This window comes from Phaseolus vulgaris, chromosome 3, assembly GCF_051622355.1.
Source record: "Phaseolus vulgaris cultivar YP4 chromosome 3, ASM5162235v1, whole genome shotgun sequence".
Taxonomy (NCBI): domain Eukaryota; kingdom Viridiplantae; phylum Streptophyta; class Magnoliopsida; order Fabales; family Fabaceae; genus Phaseolus; species Phaseolus vulgaris.
In genome coordinates this window covers 41,660,760-41,679,506 of record NC_143500.1, presented here as the reverse complement: position 1 = coordinate 41,679,506, position 18,747 = coordinate 41,660,760, and the positions used below count along the sequence as shown (strand labels likewise).

Here is an 18,747-nt window from a genome sequence, read left to right as displayed (position 1 = left end):
ACTGCCGTAAACGGAGTCATGTCATTTCAATACTACAATAGCAGTGTCCCTGTCATTCTTTTTCTTTACGGATATCCCATCAAATTTTCTCGTGTAATTTACTAGCTCATGAACTCTAGACCTAGCAACCAAAGTCTAATTATGTAGAGCTAAACCTTAAGTGTCAATTTTCATAACAGTGCAGTAGGATTGAGTGCTTAGGGGACTAACCTAGAACGAGGTGTCAGTTTGCTGATACGTGTAATGTAGTCTCTGTAGCCAACATGAGCCACGAGAATTCAGTAATGGTTAACCTGATGTCACCATGGTGCGCCTTTGCACTAGAAGACATAGATGGTGCAGAAGAGTGTGCTAAGTGCATGTCGAGTTTCAACAGTGATGGCTTTGTGTTTTGTTTGTTCTTGCTTTAGGTTTTTTAATCCTTTTTACCGTTTTGGGCATCAAGTCAAAAGAGTTTAGTCGAGCACAATGGCACAGGGCGAAGCCTCTCTCTCTCTTTCTCTCTCCCTCCCTACCCCACCAGAAAGTGAAATAACAAACACATTGTCTCCTTAGATTCCTTTCTTTTCTATTTGAAGCGCACTCTATCCCAGTCTCTCTCTGATTTCCTATATCAGCTGGTGGGACTGGTTATGTTTCTTTTGTCAGGATTCTCTTGCACTCACTATATGAAAGGGGGGAGATGGCCAGAATAACAAAGAAACAATTAAATAAACCTAAAAGCCCAACATATCTATCCCCAACAGTAAAAAGAAGAAACCAGATTCATACTCTCTCGTCTCTCTCTGTCTACCACCTGACCTTCTTTTTAAAGCCTGTTCTTCCTTTCTCTTACGAAGACACTAGTCATGGATACAACCTCAACCCCTCAACCTCAAGACTCATCCTCCAAGAGGCATTTCCATTGGACCAACAAGGTTGGAAATGAAGACGTCCAAGTCCCCCCCACCTCTGAAACAATGCCCAAAACCATAGACGAAGACACAAACACAAAGGGAAAAGAAGAACAAGAAAAAGATGACAAGGCTGTTCCACTCCCAGGCCCTGCAGCCACTTCGCAAAAAAAAAAGCTTCAGGCCGTCGCAATCTCAAGGCTCCGCTCCGTCCTCACCGTCTTCGGCAAGAACCGCTCCAACCTTCCTTTCGGCCTTGGTTCTCGAGTCGTCGGCACCCTCTTCGGCTACCGTCGCGGCCATGTCCACTTCGCCTTCCAGAAGGACCCTACTTCCCAACCCGCTTTCGTCATCGAGCTTGCCACACCCATAACCGGTTTGGTTCGTGAAATGGCTTCTGGGCTGGTCCGAATCGCGCTGGAATGCGACAAGGACAAAGAGTCAGAGAAGAAGAGCTTGAGGCTGCTTCAGGAGTCCGTGTGGAGAACCTACTGCAACGGCAAAAAGTGTGGCTTTGCCACCAGAAGAGAATGTGGAGCGAAAGACTGGGAAATCCTCAAGGCCGTGGAGCCAATTTCAATGGGTGCAGGTGTTCTGCCAGTGAGTAATAAGAGTGATGGAGGTGACGGGGAGGTGATGTACATGAGGGCTAGGTTTGAGAGAATTGTTGGGTCCAGAGACTCTGAGGCCTTCTACATGATGAATCCTGACAGCAATGGAGCACCTGAGCTCAGTATTTATTTGCTTAGAGTCTAGTTACTAGTTACTACTACTACCAGCCCTTTCAATTATCATACTTAACTTTCTTTCCCTTTTAGTTTCTTCTCTCTGGATGTTAAACACTAGGCTATTCCTATACTACTTGTTTAGCTAGCTCCTCAATCATGAAAATGGTCTCTTAGTTCTCTCTGTTTTTTTCTCCTTTTCCCCCTCTTCTTCCACCAGGAAGAAGAAGTGGGGTTTCAGTTTTTTTTTTTGGCTAGGATAGAGGGGTAGGGTAAAGGCAGAAAGTGGGAAATTAATTGTGGGTTACCAATACTTTACAGGGTGATGGTGGGGTGGATCATGAAAGGTGTATATGTATAGTATCGTTTCCAATCCTTTAATTAGTGATATGAGGCGAAGGTTAATGCAAATCATCATTGTCTTCCCATTTTTATTTGGTTTACTAGCTTTTGCAATTTCGTGGTGCAGTGTTGTTTTATTTGATTCCACTCGATGGCTTGCCTTTTTTGTACTGTGCTCCTTCACGCTTCCTTTTTTCATTTTTTTACTTGTGTGTTTATTTGCATGATGATTAACTCGGTCCCCATTGTTGAAGGGTTGCTTGGACTTCTAAAATTAAATTTCACAAACCACTGCTACTCTATCTGGTTTAACATTTTACTGTAAACTACTATGTCAGTTCTACGCTTTCAAATTCTGTAAATGATACCTGGTTTGCTTAGAGACAGGGAAGATTGTTTACGAGAATATCACTTCCTCCCCTCTCTCCATGGATGATAACTTCATTATTATTTGGTTTGAGTGCCCTTTCATTTGTTTCCTTATGCTCTTTTTTCCCTGTTTAGTTTGGATTCTTTATCAGCATGTTCTTTTAACCCAACACAGTTTCAGTATTTGGTCTAAAAAGTTAATATTGTTCCAATGATTGCTTTTTATGCACAATTTTGTTTGCGAAGTGATCCCAAGAATTTTTCTTAATGTCTAAGCCTAATCATAGAAGTCATCAAAAGCAAAATTAAAAAAAATAAAAAAATAAAATTTATATTCAGATACTAACAATCTGACAGCAGACCCCATCTTCTCCTCACTTTTTTCCTTTGTTTATACACTCGATCATTTGCTTTCCCTCTTGTTGACTACTTTTATTTTTGTTGGCCTAATTCAAATCTGAAACATACTCACCAGGTTGTTTTCATAGGAATTTGTGCAGCTTTAGTCGATAGCTGTAGACTTAGCCCACTACTGTCAACATTTAAGGCCACTATCCTTTTTTTTTTGTTCTCACGTTATTATTTGAGGCAATCTTATCTGAGATAAGTTCAGCACTAAATATAGACATTTTTCCTTAAGAATTTGAATCTTTATAGAGAGTTTTTTTTGTTAGACCCAACCTTCAATGCTACTACTCTTATTTAATCCCCAGAGGAAAATCCTTTACCCGGAGTGTTTGATCATAATAGTGATAATTCCTTTTGCCTTTCCCTTCCTAGTTTTCAGGCTTTCGAAAAATCCTACTATTTCCCTGCAACTTTGAGAGAAAAGATTGAAGATGAAGAACATATGTGGCTTACAGCCAGGACAAAATAAAACTCTCAAGAAGTCTTTCACCGAAACCAAAGTCCTTTTGGTTATTTTAATCATCTACTCATCATTCTTCTAAGGATAAAGCTAGTGGCTTCACATAAAGTTGAACCACAGATTTACATTATTATTGTTGTTCAAACTAACGCACCAAAATCTCCCTCAACCCACCACATTCAAAAGAAACAGTACTACAGATTAGAAGAATGCCTTAAGATTGTGTGGTACAAAACCATAGGTCATTACAAAATCCTATTGTTTGGTCTTTTACATTTGCTATTGTAGGACATGCAGTCCTTACCAGTGACCAATTATAAGCTTACTGGCTAACTAATTTTTTTACAATATGACAAATGAAAGTATGTATGATATGTCCTGGTGTACAGAAGTGGGGCTGCATGTCAAATAGACTAATTATAATTGAATAATCACTTCAGATTGATATGATGTGTATGCTTTCTTTTGATCAGGCAAGAGAGACTTTTCTCCTACCAGGTTTGAATTTGAGTGACAAACTCAGCGATCATAGGTACCACTTGATGTAAATCAAGTGAGCAAAAGGGTCACACGTACACTTACATGGTACCTAGGAAAACAACCACCTCAAATAATGCCTTCAGGGCAGTACCACGTATTTTCCTGCAGGTTATATATGTGCTGTTTTGGGGTCTACTTGAACAGTACCATATTTCCCAACATGATTAATCAAACCTCAAAATTTCATTCAAATAACAAAGATAAGTGATCTTACAAATTATAAGGAGGAATATCCCTATCAAGTTGTTCAACCTTCAAGTTCTTTGGTCTTCTATTTTAGTCTCTTCTCTCATGGATATTTGCAAAAACACTCTGACGGTCAAGTTAGTCTCATTGCAAGTTCAAGATTAAAACAGTCATTATCTTTTATCATGGGGTTTCCTCCTATTTATAATTTTCTGGTGGGCCTTTCTATGTGTTAGGATTAGTGCAAGTCTAATACTCGTTTAATCATATTTTTAGTGTTTTAGTTAGTTTTTGATTCATAACTACGAAGTTAAGACGTGTTTGACTTGTCCAAGAAGCTAAAGAGTCGATATTTCGTTAATCAGCTTCTCGATTTATCGAAACCTTCCAGTGCAATAAGTTTGTGTAACAAATTACATGAATGAATGTTAGTGTTCTCTTTCTTTCTTTCAAGCATACATTTAACAATAATTATTTAGATTTAATTTGTATATAAATATGTAAAGTGAAAAAAAAAACGATTTTAGTGTTGATTTGAGGTTAATTAAGTTTAGGACATACTTTACCACGAATCACCAACATTAGGAGAGTGATTACACATGATTATGAGAACAAGGTGATTAGGAAGCCCACTAATCCAATGATGTTTGTGGAATTAGTCTATTTAGTTACATCTCATAACCTCCCCCAACATGTTTAGATCCTGAAAACCAACCTCGTGTAGAATGCTATTTTTCTAATAAATTCTTATTTTCCTATAATCTTTACTCATTTTGGATGTTGAAATTTACTCTCTTCAACCGTAAATTTCTTTCTCAACCAAAAGTGACACTAAAGAGCATATTTGTAGGAAGAATATGAATTTGAAACTATGTTGTTTTTGTAAGAAAAACATATTTAAGTAATTAACAACATTCATATATTTATTTATATGTTTAAATAAAATATCAATTGTTGGATATCTCAAGTTATCCAATTAAATATGTTTGATGAAGTCATCAGTTTTGAAGAGAAGTTGATGAAGTCATAAACCTTGAAAAGTAGTCTTGGTGTTTCATAAAGTGTCTAGGTAGCTTAACCTAGTGTTTGATGTCTTGATCTATCTCTTATCTCAAGCATATGATGAAAGGTAAAAACACAAAGTCTTTTTCAGGAGGAGTTAAACTGTTTTGAAATAACTAGAAGGTTTTTCAAAAGTGTTATTAACTTGTTTTAGAAACACTTTAGCTTTTTCAATTGGTTAAAAGTACAGTTTTTCAATTGGTTATTCGAAGAAACAAATTGATTAAAAGTTTTCTGGTGTGTTTTCTTCTATAAGTTATTTGAAATTCTTTAACATTTTTTTTATGTGGAAACAAAATTTAAAACAATGTATTATAGTGATATTTAAATTTTATATTTTTTATATAAAAATAATTCATGTGAGTTATTACAATAGAGTTGTCTTGAAAAATCTATAACTTCAATAAGAATATCTCTCCTTTTCTAACCGTTTTGTAACTACTTTTTAATATACATATTTTTCTTTGTTTTTTAACCTGATCAGTATAACATTTTATTAATTTTCTTATTTATAAAACACTATTTATAATAAATAATAACTATCATCAAATACTTTATAACTATAACATTATAAATTTAATAAAAAATAATTATTTTATAATTACTCTTTAGTAATTGTTATAATATCTAATTTTATTATCATAAAAAATAGATAGCACATGTTTTCACATAAAATTTATAATGGAAAGTTGGTTTATTTTAATTTTTTCTCCATTTCTGCAAATTCTCTCTACCATACAAATTCACTTAAAGTCATGAACCTCTTTCATTATTAATTAATTCTTACAGATTTTTTCTTCAAAGATAAATTTAAAATAAGATTCGATGTTAAATACGAATATTTCTTCCTGCACACATTCCAGCATTGATTATGAAGTTGTAAGATTCAAGGATGAGGACTAAAAACTGCAAAAGTAAATTAATCAAAAAAAATATCTTCAATTTGATACTATGCATATATTCAAAATTTCAAACCAAAATTGAAAAATAATAAAAATTTACTTCAATATGAGATAATTAATTCATAAAGAAAATTAAACTAGCTTTAATATCGAATAGTCGTGTTTCATCAACAACTTTTGTTTAAGTAAATTATCACAGTGACCATGTTTACTTAAAGTTTGTTGAACATATCATTTACGAAAAATTAATGTAGTTTGGCGTGAAAATTATTTTCGCTTCTAATCCAAATTTTAAATTTATTAATTTCTTATAGTAAAAAAAAATTATTGAAATGCATCCTTTTCAGTTTTATTAACGTAACAAATAAATTTTAAGTGTAAACTAGAATATTAAAATATTTATTATTAATGTATATATTATAATATAATAATATAATTTTCATTATGATTTCGTTTGTTATATATATAAAAAAATTAATAATAATCATTCTAATAATTTATTTATTACTCATGAAATTTAAAATTTGGACTAATAATAAAATTAATTTTGCGTTATAATAATAAAAAAAAATATCTAATTCAAAAAAATTACATGTGTTTACTTTGTGAATAAAATAATAATGTCATATTAACGTAATTTATGCTACAAAATTGCAAATTATTTTATGTATATTACTTTTTTTTAAGTGTATGGTTTGATAGAAGAAATTGAGGCCATTGTCCTTTTTGGATTATGAATGTGAAGCTAACTTACCTAATATCTATTATATTGTCTTTTCCTAACTAATTGCCTTTAACATTCACCAACCCAATCCCAATTGATTTGAGGGACATATGAGCCATAACTACACGTTGGTTTTATCTAACTTCCCTTCCTTTATCACTCATTATTATTATTATTATCATTAAAGATTATTAGGTGTTTAAGTCTTAATAATGTATACAAATAGTGTTAATATCCGACTGTAAAATCATAATCATTTTGCAATGCCATTGATGTGTGTGAGATGGGGCTAAGTGGGACTTCCAAATCCTTGCATTTCATAAACTAAATAAGTGAGATATATATTTTTATAAAAACATTTATTTATTTATTTGAAAATGTATAAGCATTGGTGCTTAAACAAACAATCAATTGATGTTAGGGATGTGTGAACAACTGACAAATACAATTATTTGAGTTTTTTTTCATATTTTACAAATACAATTATTTAAGTTTTTTTTCATATTTTACAAATACAATTTTTGAGTTTTCTTTATATTTTTTTTTAAATAAAAACCTTCAGGTATTATTATTTAACCTGATATCTCTGATATATCAAGTAACAATAATATTTACAATAGTATAAAAAAATATTATTAAAATAAAATATAAAAATATGAAAAATTAAACCAAAATTCATATGTTAACATCTTGTTTTTTCTTTAATTTTTATTTTTTTTCATAATAGAAAAGCTTGATCATAAAAGAATAATCTAATTATCCTTTGCCACATATGTATATGTTCTTGATGATAAAGTGGTATTACATGGCTTGTTTTTTGTAGTTATATAATAAGTTCCAAGTCTTTATTTCTCGACATAATGATTTTACTCATCTGCAAAAAAACTAGTATATATTAGAAAATTACTCACATTATGTTCTGTTTGGTAGAGAAGCAGGTTGAATTTTTCTTTTCTTTTGGAATATACCCTTTTAAAATAAATACATAAGTAAATTTTCTCTCTATTTTATTTACTAAATTAGAACTTTTAAATTGTTTATATGGAGTTAAAAATGTGAATTTCTGACCTCTTATGTCTCTTAAATTTTTGAAATATTCTTTTTATTTACTAAATTACTTTAAAATGTGAATTTCTGACCTCTTATGTCTCTCAAATTTTTGAAATATTCTTTGTTAGATTTGGTTAGATTTCTTTGAGAAGTTTTATTAAATGATTTCACACCATTAAATCATGAATTGTAATTCAAAATCTTAAAGATAATGATTTTGTGAGTCTTAGTGATAACTCTTATTTATACATTGTTTGTGATGATAATTTTGTGAGGTTCCATTACTTAATTTTTTTAACAGTAACCCTTACTTATGTCGTTGTTTACTGAAAGAATATTTTTTGTTTTATTCAATTTGTCTTTCATCTATAGCAAAGATATATATATATATATATATATATATATATATATAACCATAGCATTAAAACCGTACAGAACCGTACAGATTCTTTTTCTAACATAACATCTCTAATTAAGTCTAATAATGATTTTGTCCGGTAATATTCCCTCAAGTTGGAGCATGTAAGTCTTGAATGCCCAACTTGACCAAGATGGCTCCAAAATTTTTAGCACCGAGAGCTTTGGTGAAAAGGTCAGCTAGTTGTGTATGTGTGGGCACATAGGATGTAAGAAGGTGTTTGTGAATGATTTCATCTCGAACAAGGTGGCAGTCAACTTCAATGTGTTTGGTGCGTTCGTGGAAGACCGGGTTTTTAGCAATGAAGTGTTGCTTGACTATCACAATAAAGACGAATTGGGTCAGGATGAGGAACATGTAGAGAAGCGAGAATGTCTTTAATCCACTTTAATTCTCGGGTGGTCTTAGCCATTGATCGATATTCAGCCTCAGCAGAGGAGGCAGAAACCATCCGGTGAGAGATTTCCGTGTCAGTGGACAACTTGCCCAATCAGAATCACACCACCCAAAGAGTTGTAAGTTGTTCTCTCGAGGTAGGAGTATTCCTTGTCCAGGATGCCCCTTTAAATATCGAACAACACGAAGAGCAGCTTGCCAATGCTCGGAGCGTGGATTTTGCATAAATTGAGATAAAGTTTGGACACTGTAGGCAAGGTCAGGTCGAGTGAAACACAAATAAATTAACCTCCCAACAAGTCTATGATAAGTAGCCGGGTCAGAAAGAAAAGAACCAGTAGCGGAGCTCAATTTGTGATTTTCTTCACATGGTGTAGTGGCGGGCTTCGCACCCAACAATCCGACTTCAGTAATGATATCTAAGGCATATTTCCTCTGACAAAGGAAGATTCCGTTGGGGGAGCAAGCAACTTCAACCCCCAGGAAGTACTTGAGGCGGCCTAAATCTTTCATATGAGAGCATTGATTTAAGTAGCCTTTAAAACATTGGATGACAGTACCATTATTCCCTGCAATCACAAGATCATCAACGTAGACTAGCACAACCAACTGTATGTCATTATTATTGAGAGTAAACAGGGAATGATCCTTCGGGGATTGTTGGAAGCCGTAACGAGTGAGAGAAGAAGATAGTTTAGCAAACCAACACCTGGGGGCCTGTCGGAGGTCATATAGAGACTTTTGAAGCTTGCACACTGCCCCTGGTTGAGATTCTTGGAAGCCAGGAGGGAGTTTCATATAAACCTCATCATCAAGATCACCATGGAGAAACGCATTGTGAACGTGCATCTGATGAAGCTCCCAATCTTTTGCGGCTGCTACTGCTAGAGTTGTGCGAATGGTTACCGTCTTTACGACAGGAGAAAAGGTCTCGTTGTAATCGAAACCCTCCACTTGATGATTGCCAAGAATTATCAATCGAGCCTTGAATCTTTCAATTGTTCCATCCGAGTTGTATTTGATTTTGTAGATCCATTTACACCCAAGTGCCTTCTTTCCAGGAGGGAGAGCGGTGAGTTTCCAGGTGTCATTCAGTTCGAGGGTTCTCGGACCGCTTGAGAAAAGAACAGGGGTTCCTGCTCGGTGTGTAAAGAGGCAAGAAAACTTTGATGATGTTTAGAAAAGGAATCACAATTCACAAAATCATGTATAGGATACGAAACACCTGAGGATTCTGTTGAAGGAGGTGACGGAACAGAGGGGCTTGACGGTATCGTGGTGGCTGCGACAAAATCGCGTAACCGTACGGAAGGCAGCTTCGCGCGATGCCCTCGCCCAAGGGGAACCGCGGCCGTCAGCGGTGGTGAAGAAACCGACGGCGCCGTCTCCGTCGGACGCGACGGTGGATCCGCGGGTAGCGTCGAGGCTTCTATACACGGATCAGAGTCGTTGATAGTGTGGTCAAAGTCATCTGTGAGGGTAGCATCCTCCTTGGCTGGGATGGGAGATGCAATGGGTTGGTTGACGATGCATTCATCTAGGTTTGAGGAGGCAACTTCATGAAGAAAATGTGGGTCCGTTCCAGTTTCTAAAGAGTTGGCAATAATTGGGTTTTGCAATGGTGGTGCAGTGTCCATCTTTTTGGCTTCAAAATATGGAAATTTATTTTCGAAAAAATGTACATCACGAGAGACAAAGAAAGTTTCTGTTTCCAAATCAAATAATTTCCATCCTTTTTGGCCATATGGATACCCGACAAACACACATTTTCGGCTACGACTATCAAATTTATCCTGCTGTCTATTTTGATTATGAGCATAACATAATGAACCAAATACTCGTAAGTGCGCGTAACTGGGTACACATCCATGGATCACTTCATAAGGGGTTTTTCCTTTTAGAATGGAGGATGGTGTGAGATTGATTAAGTAGCCTGCAGTCAAAACGCATTCCCCCCAAAATTTAATGGGAAGATTGCCTTGAAACCGTAATGACCGAGCAACATTCAGAATATGCTGATGCTTGCGTTCGACGCGTCCATTTTGTTGCGGGGTCCCGACACAGGAAGTTTGGTGAAGGATACCTTGTTGAATGAAATATTGTTTTAGATACATGAATTCGGTTCCATTGTTAGAGCGAACCATTTTAACACATTTGTTGTATTGCCTCTCAACGAGTGTGAAATTTTTTTTCAAAGTCACTGATACCTCTGTTTTTTCTTTTAACAAATAGATCCAAACTGCCCGTGAACAATCATCCACAATTGTTAAAAAATATGAAGCACCACAGGATGAAGGAGTTTTATAAGGACCCCATAAGTCACAATGAATTAAATCAAAAATATTCAAAGCTTGATGCGCACTTAAGAAAAACTTATCTCTCGTTTGTTTCGATTTTTCACAAACTTCACAAACTTTATTCAACTCATCACGAGTACATTTCCCACTTATATCAGGAAGCATTTGCACAATCTTAAATGACGGATGTCCTAATCTTTGGTGCCAAAATGCTAGTTGATTTTCCATCTTGACATGACATGCTTGAGTCTTCCGTACCCCACGATACCAATAAAGCCCATCTTTCCGTTCACCTGCTCCAATCAGCGTCCTCGAAGTGCGGTCCTGTATAATACACAATTTATCAGTGAATGTTACAACACAATTTTCTTCATCCGTCAATTGAGGTACTGAAAGTAAATTGCATTTTAATTTGGGAACATAAAGGACATTTTTCAATTCAAGTCCTTCTTCAAGAGTCACTGTTCCCTGTTCGCAAGCTAGAACACGTTCACCATCGGGTAACCCTACGGGGCACCCTTGTATAGTTTCCTTTTCACCCAAATTTTCCAGTGACCCGGTCATATGGTTTGATGCCCCACTGTCAATAATCCACAAATCCCAAATGCTCTTACCAGTCATTTTCTCTGATTCATTTGATTTTTGTTTGCTGATCATATCAACCAGTACCTTCCATTGTTCATAGACTTGCCATCTCAAGTTTCTTGTCGTCATTGTTGGCTTGACTGTTGCTTCCACTAGCGTGTGCCACATTTGCACGTGTCGGGTTACCTTTGTTTCGCATCCCTTGGCGTCCCCTGCCGTTCCATTTGCCTTCACTTTTTGGTCTGTCACCCCACCATTCGGGATATCCGATCAATTGGAAGCATCCCTTCATGTCGTGACCATTTTTACCGCAATGACTGCACGTCATTAATTTTTCTACCATATCTCCACGCCCTTTTTCTTTGTAGTTGGCCTGCATCGCGAGACCCACGACCAACCTCCTTTCTTCCGTTGATTTGGCCATCATTCTCACTCTTTCTTCTTGTACCAACATAGCATATACGCGGTTCAGAGACGGCAATGGGTCTGAGGTCAGAATGTTTGATCTTACTGTCCCCTAGCTTGCGTCATCCAACCCCATAAGGAGTTGATGAACCTTCTCCTCCTCCCTTCGTTTTTCCAACTGAGCACCAATCCCACACTTGCATCCACCACACGTACAAGATGGATTTTGTCACTGTTAGCAAGCTCATCCCAAAGGACCTTCAATTTTCCAAAGTAAGTTGCCACCACCATTCCCTCCTGCTTGCATCTTGACAAGTCCGACCTTAGTTGTTGAATTCTAGGTCCATTCACGACCGAGAATCTTTCTTTAATGTCTTCCCACAAGTTATGTGCAGTCTCAGCACTGTGGATCGTAAGCTTGGTTCAATGGTGTTTAGAATCCAAGAGACAATCATGGACTGCACGGTCCACCAATCTTCAAGGTCGGGTGCCTCATCCTCTGGTTGGATATGTGTTCCATCAATGAAGCCCCATTTTCTCCGGGCATGAAGCGAGATCTTTACTGCTCTTGCCCATTCGTCGTAATTTTCTCCATGCAATTGGACTTGCGTGATTATGTTTCCGGGATTGTCACTCGCGTTGATATCATATGGCGAGTAGGTCTTCTTAGCACCTCCTCCTTCGTGCTCTGCTTTGTTGGCATTATTCTTTTCTGGTGCATCTGCCATGGTTGTGCACCGTTGCCTTTGCTTTGTGTTTGTCGGGTATCAGAGTTTTGATCTGATACCATGAAAGAATATTTTCTATTTTATTCAATCTGTCTTTCATCTATAGCAATGATACATATATATAACCATAGCATTAGAACCGTACATATTCTTTTTCTAACATAACATCTGTAATTAAGACTAATTATAGACCCATTAATAGTGATTATATTCCTATAATTAAGTATAATTATAGACTCATTAATAGTGATTATATTCCTGTAATTAAGTCTAATAATGATTTTGTCCGGTAATATTTACCACAACAAAATACATTCGTTTGAAATTCTTATCATGAAGACTTTCAATATAGAACAATGAATTGTGACTTGACTCACTTGACTTATGTTAAAAGACAATTGATATCATCTACAACAATCTCTCCCGTAACAATTACCTATTGATAATCAAACTACTGATATTAATTTTGATACCAGTTAACCTATCATGTGTTTACAATTAGGTTAAAAGTTATAGCAGGTAGTCAAGGTATAATTCTTTCTACTCTAAAATATAACAACTCAAACACAATTATTTAATTATAACTTAACTCATTTGACTTACGAACCATTGATGTTATCTTCATCGGTCTTTGCACTCATCACTCCTAACATTATGCTAATGCATAAACCCCTCAACCTCCTCCACCACAAAGTCACTATCTTTTGCCACAGCAATGGTCACACCCTCAACCACTCTTCCTATCCTCTCCTTAAGATCCAACCTCTCAGTCTCGTCAACACTCATCCCATACTGCAAATTGTAGTTCTAAAGAGTCAGGTTGATGCACATAGAGATAGAAAGGTGCGACTTGCAATGTAACAGAGGAACTAAATGGATCTAATATGAGCTCGAGTTTAATTGGATAATTTAAAAAATAATACTTCAGAAAAAACTATCTCTATATTTACTATATAAAAACTATATATTAGTTTGTTAAATAAAGAAATTGATGGATGATTTTATCATTTTTTTAAATGATTTCTCTTCCCTCTTCTCTCTTTTCATCCTCCATAAATCAACGAGTGTTGATATACATACATCCAAGAAGTAAAAACACCTAATGACGTGACTTATAATATATTATTAAACAAGTGTTGGATTAATGTTCATGTTTTAAAGGGTGTCTATGTTTTTTCTAAACAGAATAATACCTTGGGCATGTAAATGGTAAGGTATCATAAAGATAAGTTTTTAAACAAGGTGAGTATCACATATATCTCATTGTGGACTCTCATACAAGTTCTGCATCTTCATTCTTTATCATTATAATAAAGAAAATTCTATGTACAACTAAGAACAAATTTTGTACACATCCAACTTTAAAAACTAGTTGAAAAGGATGTGATTGCCCAAATCATTACAAGATACTTTAACCATGTGGACCCTACCGATGTGAGATGTCAACACACCTTCACAAGAGTCGACCAAAAAGCTCCAAGGCAGAAGAACATGGAAACATGAAGCCTAAACAAATTCATTTAAGGAGCATCACCGGCCCATAGACAAATTCGTACAAGAATATAGGTGCGTCTAGATTGAAAAAACAATGAATTGTACATGTATGATTAAAGATTTTGGAGTTTTCTCCATAAGCTTTAATAGCCTGCAATAATGAAATTGATGTGGGGAGATGGAGGCTGTGAATGAAAAAGCACGTATAAAGATGCTTGAGTCTGCAGCTGCCTACTCAATCGTCCTTGGAGTACATAAAAAGATGGTCACAAAGGAGAGGAAGCATATAAACGTGCAATTATCTTTCTCTCTCTATATGATACTGTAGTACTTCACTGTGCTCTGGCAACTTCCTTTCCACTGGCTCATAAAAATCACTTAAATATTGGCTTTTTGACGAGCAAAACCAGGCTGAAACAAACAAGAAACATTGATAAGTTGGTTGGAATTATCTGGATTAATTTGGACTAATAATTTTGATCAGTGAACTCGTCGTGTTAAAATTAGTTTATTACCCTCAAATCCTATAATACAGGACCTAGTCAGGATCCTTCTCTACTCAACAAACAAGTTTGTATAGAGTAGGAGAAAATCATATTCTTGACATAAACAAACTTGTACACTTTCGTAATCAATCAAATCACATTCTTAGACTTGAAGAGGTACAAGGTATATCGTAATTTTCTTGTTGCTTAAATCCTAGTATTAATGTAAATAATTCTAACGAAGTTGCTATATGCATGTTAAAAGAGAAAGGAGCAAGGAGGGGAGAAGCACTGTACCTGAAGAAGCATGGATGGAGGAGGTGCAGTAGGTTCAGCAAGGACATGACTTCTAGTTTTTCGACCATTTAATGTGGTAACTGATGGACTATTATTTGTGGTTATGTCCCAAAACGATCGTTTCTTGGCAGTGGGGGCTGGTGATCTAAAACGTTGACTTGGACTCTTTATCTCACTATTGTTTGGTTCCTTTGGCCGTAGGCTAGACCTAGTCACCACTCCCTTCCCCGCTTCCCCAGCTGTTAATGTTTGTCTGCCACCGTTCTGTGAAAGCTCGCGAATAATATCATCTTTTTGCTTTAGCTGCAATCTGTGATCCTTCTTCATTCTCTCAATCTCTGCCTCTAGTGTTTTCACAGTCCGTTGAAGTGTCTTGATGGCTAGTTCAGCTCCCTTCTTCTTGGTTTCTGGAGTGAAACAAGTTCCAGCCAAGAAAGAGGATCTACTCCTTCGTTTTTCAATTGGTTGGGCAGAAGATGGAGGACTGGAAAGAGGTTCAGCTGAAGGTGGTGTTGGGGAGGAATGTGAAGCCAAGGATTGTGCTCCGAGAGTCAACAACTTCTGCTGATGTTGAACCAGTTGTACTCTTAAGTCACGATTCTCCTTTTGCAGCTCAAGTACCAGCTTGGCTTGGTCAGTTTCTATCGCAGGCACTGGCAATTGATCCTCAATTGCATCGCTTACCTGTCCACACATAACAGATTACATTATTAAATTTCATCACAAAAATGTCACGTTTATGTCTCAACATTTGGATAATCATTAGTTTGAAAGGGTTGAGGGTTTCAACCTTCAATCGAATCTCCTTGGCTCTATCAGCCCAATGAACTGTATTCTGAGTTTCACCAAATGAGAAGTTACTTGGACTTATGTTTGCAATCATGACAGTGTTACAAGTTCCTCCTAGTGAATCCTTAAGAAGCTGAGTGAGTTTTGAGTTTCTATATGGTATATGTTTCTTGCCTTCAACTAGAGCATTAATACAGCTGCTTAGTGCAAGAAGAGACCGGTTTATATTGGCACCCTCAAGGGATCTAAGTGTTCTTTGATCCGTAGCGAGAGCTCTCTCAGACCCTGCAAGATCAATTAATGAGAGCTTACCCACTCGGTTAATAATATTCATTGCGGCATCTCTAACTCGGTATTCCACCACAACCTAGATATAACAAATAAGGTGCATTGGGTTAGTGTGAATAACCTGTCACAGAATACATAAAGGATTAAAAACGGCGGTGCAGAACCATAATTATAGTACCATTCTCTAATCAGATTTAGCGTTTCACTTAGCTTAATAACAATATTTCACATATTATCAAGGTAAAACTCTATTTTTTAATTGAAAAATAGTATAAAAATACTTAAGGTTGTGCACTTATGTTTTATCCAAACATTAAATGGATTCTTCACCTTTTCCTCAAAAACCATGACGGATTACCTGCAAAATTGCATGTGAACGGGAAGATGTTTCATTTGCACGTGTTGGTTCTGTGGTTCGGTTCTGATTTCCTTGTTGAAGCAATGCCATCACCTGAAGCAACAGGATAAAAGAAAAGTTAATAATGCTAAACAAAGGTTCCATTTTAACTTGAAACAACTGTCTAAAGTTCTTCCAAAAAGGATAAATAAGAACATTACTTCATCTGTTGAATACGCCCTATATTGTGTAAGACCTGCTGCCACAATCCCCTACACAACACAATTTGAGCAAAGTATAATCAGCTATCTTTCAAGCACAATTTAAACACAAGGCAAACACGACCTTTCAATGTTATAGACTATAAAAAACTTATCACATACTAGTAAATACTAATCTGTAAACAGATTAACACAAGCAATGGCATGAACCATCTACACATCAACAACTCAACTTGGAGAACTAAAAAAGGGCACCTGTTTATCTTCTCTAAGAACTAAAGGTCTTCCAGGTGAAAGCAAGTCCCTGACAGTTTCATTATAAACCTCAAGATAGGACAAATGAACCACATGGTTTCCATCACAACTCCGCTGCCTGATTTTACTGAAAAGATCCTTAATAGCCAAAACCATAACCCCAGGATTCTCCACCGTCCCAAGCATTGTGTAAGTCTTTCCAGCTCCAGTTGCACCATAACAAAAAACGGACCCATTCCTCCCTTGCAAAACTGCTTCCACAAGCTCTGAAGTCCTGAAAAATCAAATTCAACCGTCACTAACAATGAAGTGAAAGTATGAAGCAAGTTGTACAAGCAACCTTGTGGTAAACAATGTTTTGATTTTGTACACACCACACCACAGCTACCCTCTGTGAGATGATTCTATTTTAGCTGAGTTGGACCACTATAGGAAACAAAGTTATCCTTCCAATTCGAGATATCTAGTACTGCATACCCAAAACTCCAACAAAGCACGAGAACCACTGTAGAAAACACAATTTCCTTCCAAATCGAGATATCTAATACTGGATTCCCTAAACTCGAAACAAAACACAAAGTCAAAGATACTTTAATAAGCTAAAACAACTCTACACTAGTTAATTCACAGTGTTGTAAACAATTTTTCATCTACACATTTTCCACGATGATATGAAAACTTGTTTAGATAATTTTTTCTGCAAGTACCTACACAATAAACAATGAACAAGGTTTTTCCATAACTTATGCACTTCAGTTTCACTACCAGGTTGCAAAAAGTCTAAAAAGATAGCAAGCATGTAAACAATTCAAAAAACAAGAATGGTTATGACTTGTGAGGAACTCACGAGGTGGAATAAACTTCTTGCTGAGAAGCGGAATCTGGAAAGGCAGCGTCAAAGGTAAGGTGGCGTCCACGAAGCCTATTGAGTCTGAGATAATCGTTTTCGTTGGCAAATTCCGTGAGGTAAACATCACGGCGATTAACAACTCTGACACAGCACCGTGAACCCGCTTCCTTCTCCTTCGTATTCATGGGTCTCAGCCTCACGAAAACCATGATCCTGCTCCCCACTTTCCCTTGCTTCTCTGAAACCGCATCCACTCTCTCCGGTTCCTGCATCGAGAGCTTCCGCGCCACCGTGGCAGAACATGAAACCGAAACATTATTATTCGTTGTCGTTTTTCTGGGACAAGAAAACCCGACAATGCGATCTACGCCTATGATGGCGTTTTCCTTGGCGTCATCGTCGTTTGAGGGGGGTTGGGGCAGCACGAAGGTTCTTGTGACCATGGTGTTGGGCATTGCGTTCTCTCGCATGACCGTCTTCTCAGGGAACCTGAGAGACGCATTCTTTAGAGACGCGGAGGCTTGCTTCTGTTGCTCGTACAACAGGGTCAGTGTTTTGAGCTTCTCCTTCAGTCCATGGTGCGGGTTTCTCAGCCGCGTCGCCGTCAATGGGTTGGGTTCGGCTTCCCCGTTTATCTGGGACCGTGTTGAAACTGGCATTCTCGGATTCTCGTCACTACCTACACATGTGTGCTCGGAACGATTCAGATTCGCGAGAGTAGTGCAGAAATTAAGCTCACTCACTCAGTAGGAAGAAGAAGAAGAAGAAGAAGAAGAAGGAACAGTGTTGTGCTGTGTGCAATTTGGAATTTGATTTTGGGGAATTCAATCTGAGACGTTGGTTTGGGAGGGAGATGGACGACTCTGAGAGAGGTGAAATTGGATTCAGTAAAAATAAATGTTTAATTTAATTTTTAAATTTGATTTTATTATCTTATTAATTTCTACAACTAAAAAATAACTGATGTTTTCAAGTGTTTTAATTTTATTTAAGCTTCTACAATTAAAATTTTAAGTCAATTCTCAAACATAAATGTAGGTTAAAACAAAAAAAGGGAGTTAATTTTAGAAACTCAATAGAATCTTCCGAAAACTTCAAAGATTTATTTAAAATTTCATACTAATATTAGAAATATATAATTTTTGGTATTAAATTGGTGTATAAGAATAAAGTTGACTATTTTTTAAATAAAAAAAAAAGTGGGGTAGGGAAAAATTTGAATGATAGTTCAAAAAAACGTA

The 18,747-nt window shown here is 36.4% G+C and overlaps 2 protein-coding genes across 3 annotated transcripts; one reads left to right on the top strand and one right to left on the bottom strand.

The window, feature by feature from the left end:
* Positions 1-28: 28 nt before the first annotated feature.
* Positions 29-2,029, top strand: LOC137807667 (MIZU-KUSSEI-like protein (Protein of unknown function, DUF617)). Its single transcript, XM_068608414.1, has one exon. The coding sequence runs from the start codon at positions 849-851 to the stop codon at positions 1,647-1,649; it is 801 nt and encodes a 266-aa protein (XP_068464515.1). The 5' UTR covers positions 29-848; the 3' UTR covers positions 1,650-2,029.
* Positions 2,030-13,984: 11,955 nt separating this feature from the next.
* LOC137807666 (kinesin-like protein KIN-8A) lies at positions 13,985-18,542 on the bottom strand. 2 transcript variants are annotated; one of them, XM_068608413.2, is made up of 7 exons: positions 17,504-18,542; positions 16,657-16,930; positions 16,402-16,452; positions 16,202-16,294; positions 15,557-15,922; positions 14,767-15,450; positions 13,985-14,395 (listed from the first exon to the last, which is right to left on the bottom strand). In XM_068608413.2, the coding sequence occupies exons 1-7, from the start codon at positions 18,163-18,165 to the stop codon at positions 14,363-14,365; spliced, it is 2,163 nt and encodes a 720-aa protein (XP_068464514.1). In that variant the 5' UTR covers positions 18,166-18,542; the 3' UTR covers positions 13,985-14,362. The 2 variants fall into 2 exon arrangements, with proteins under 2 accessions (XP_068464514.1, XP_090155603.1); XM_090299477.1 differs by lacking the exon at positions 17,504-18,542 and adding an exon at positions 17,031-17,170.
* Between the last annotated feature and the right edge of the window lie 205 nt (positions 18,543-18,747).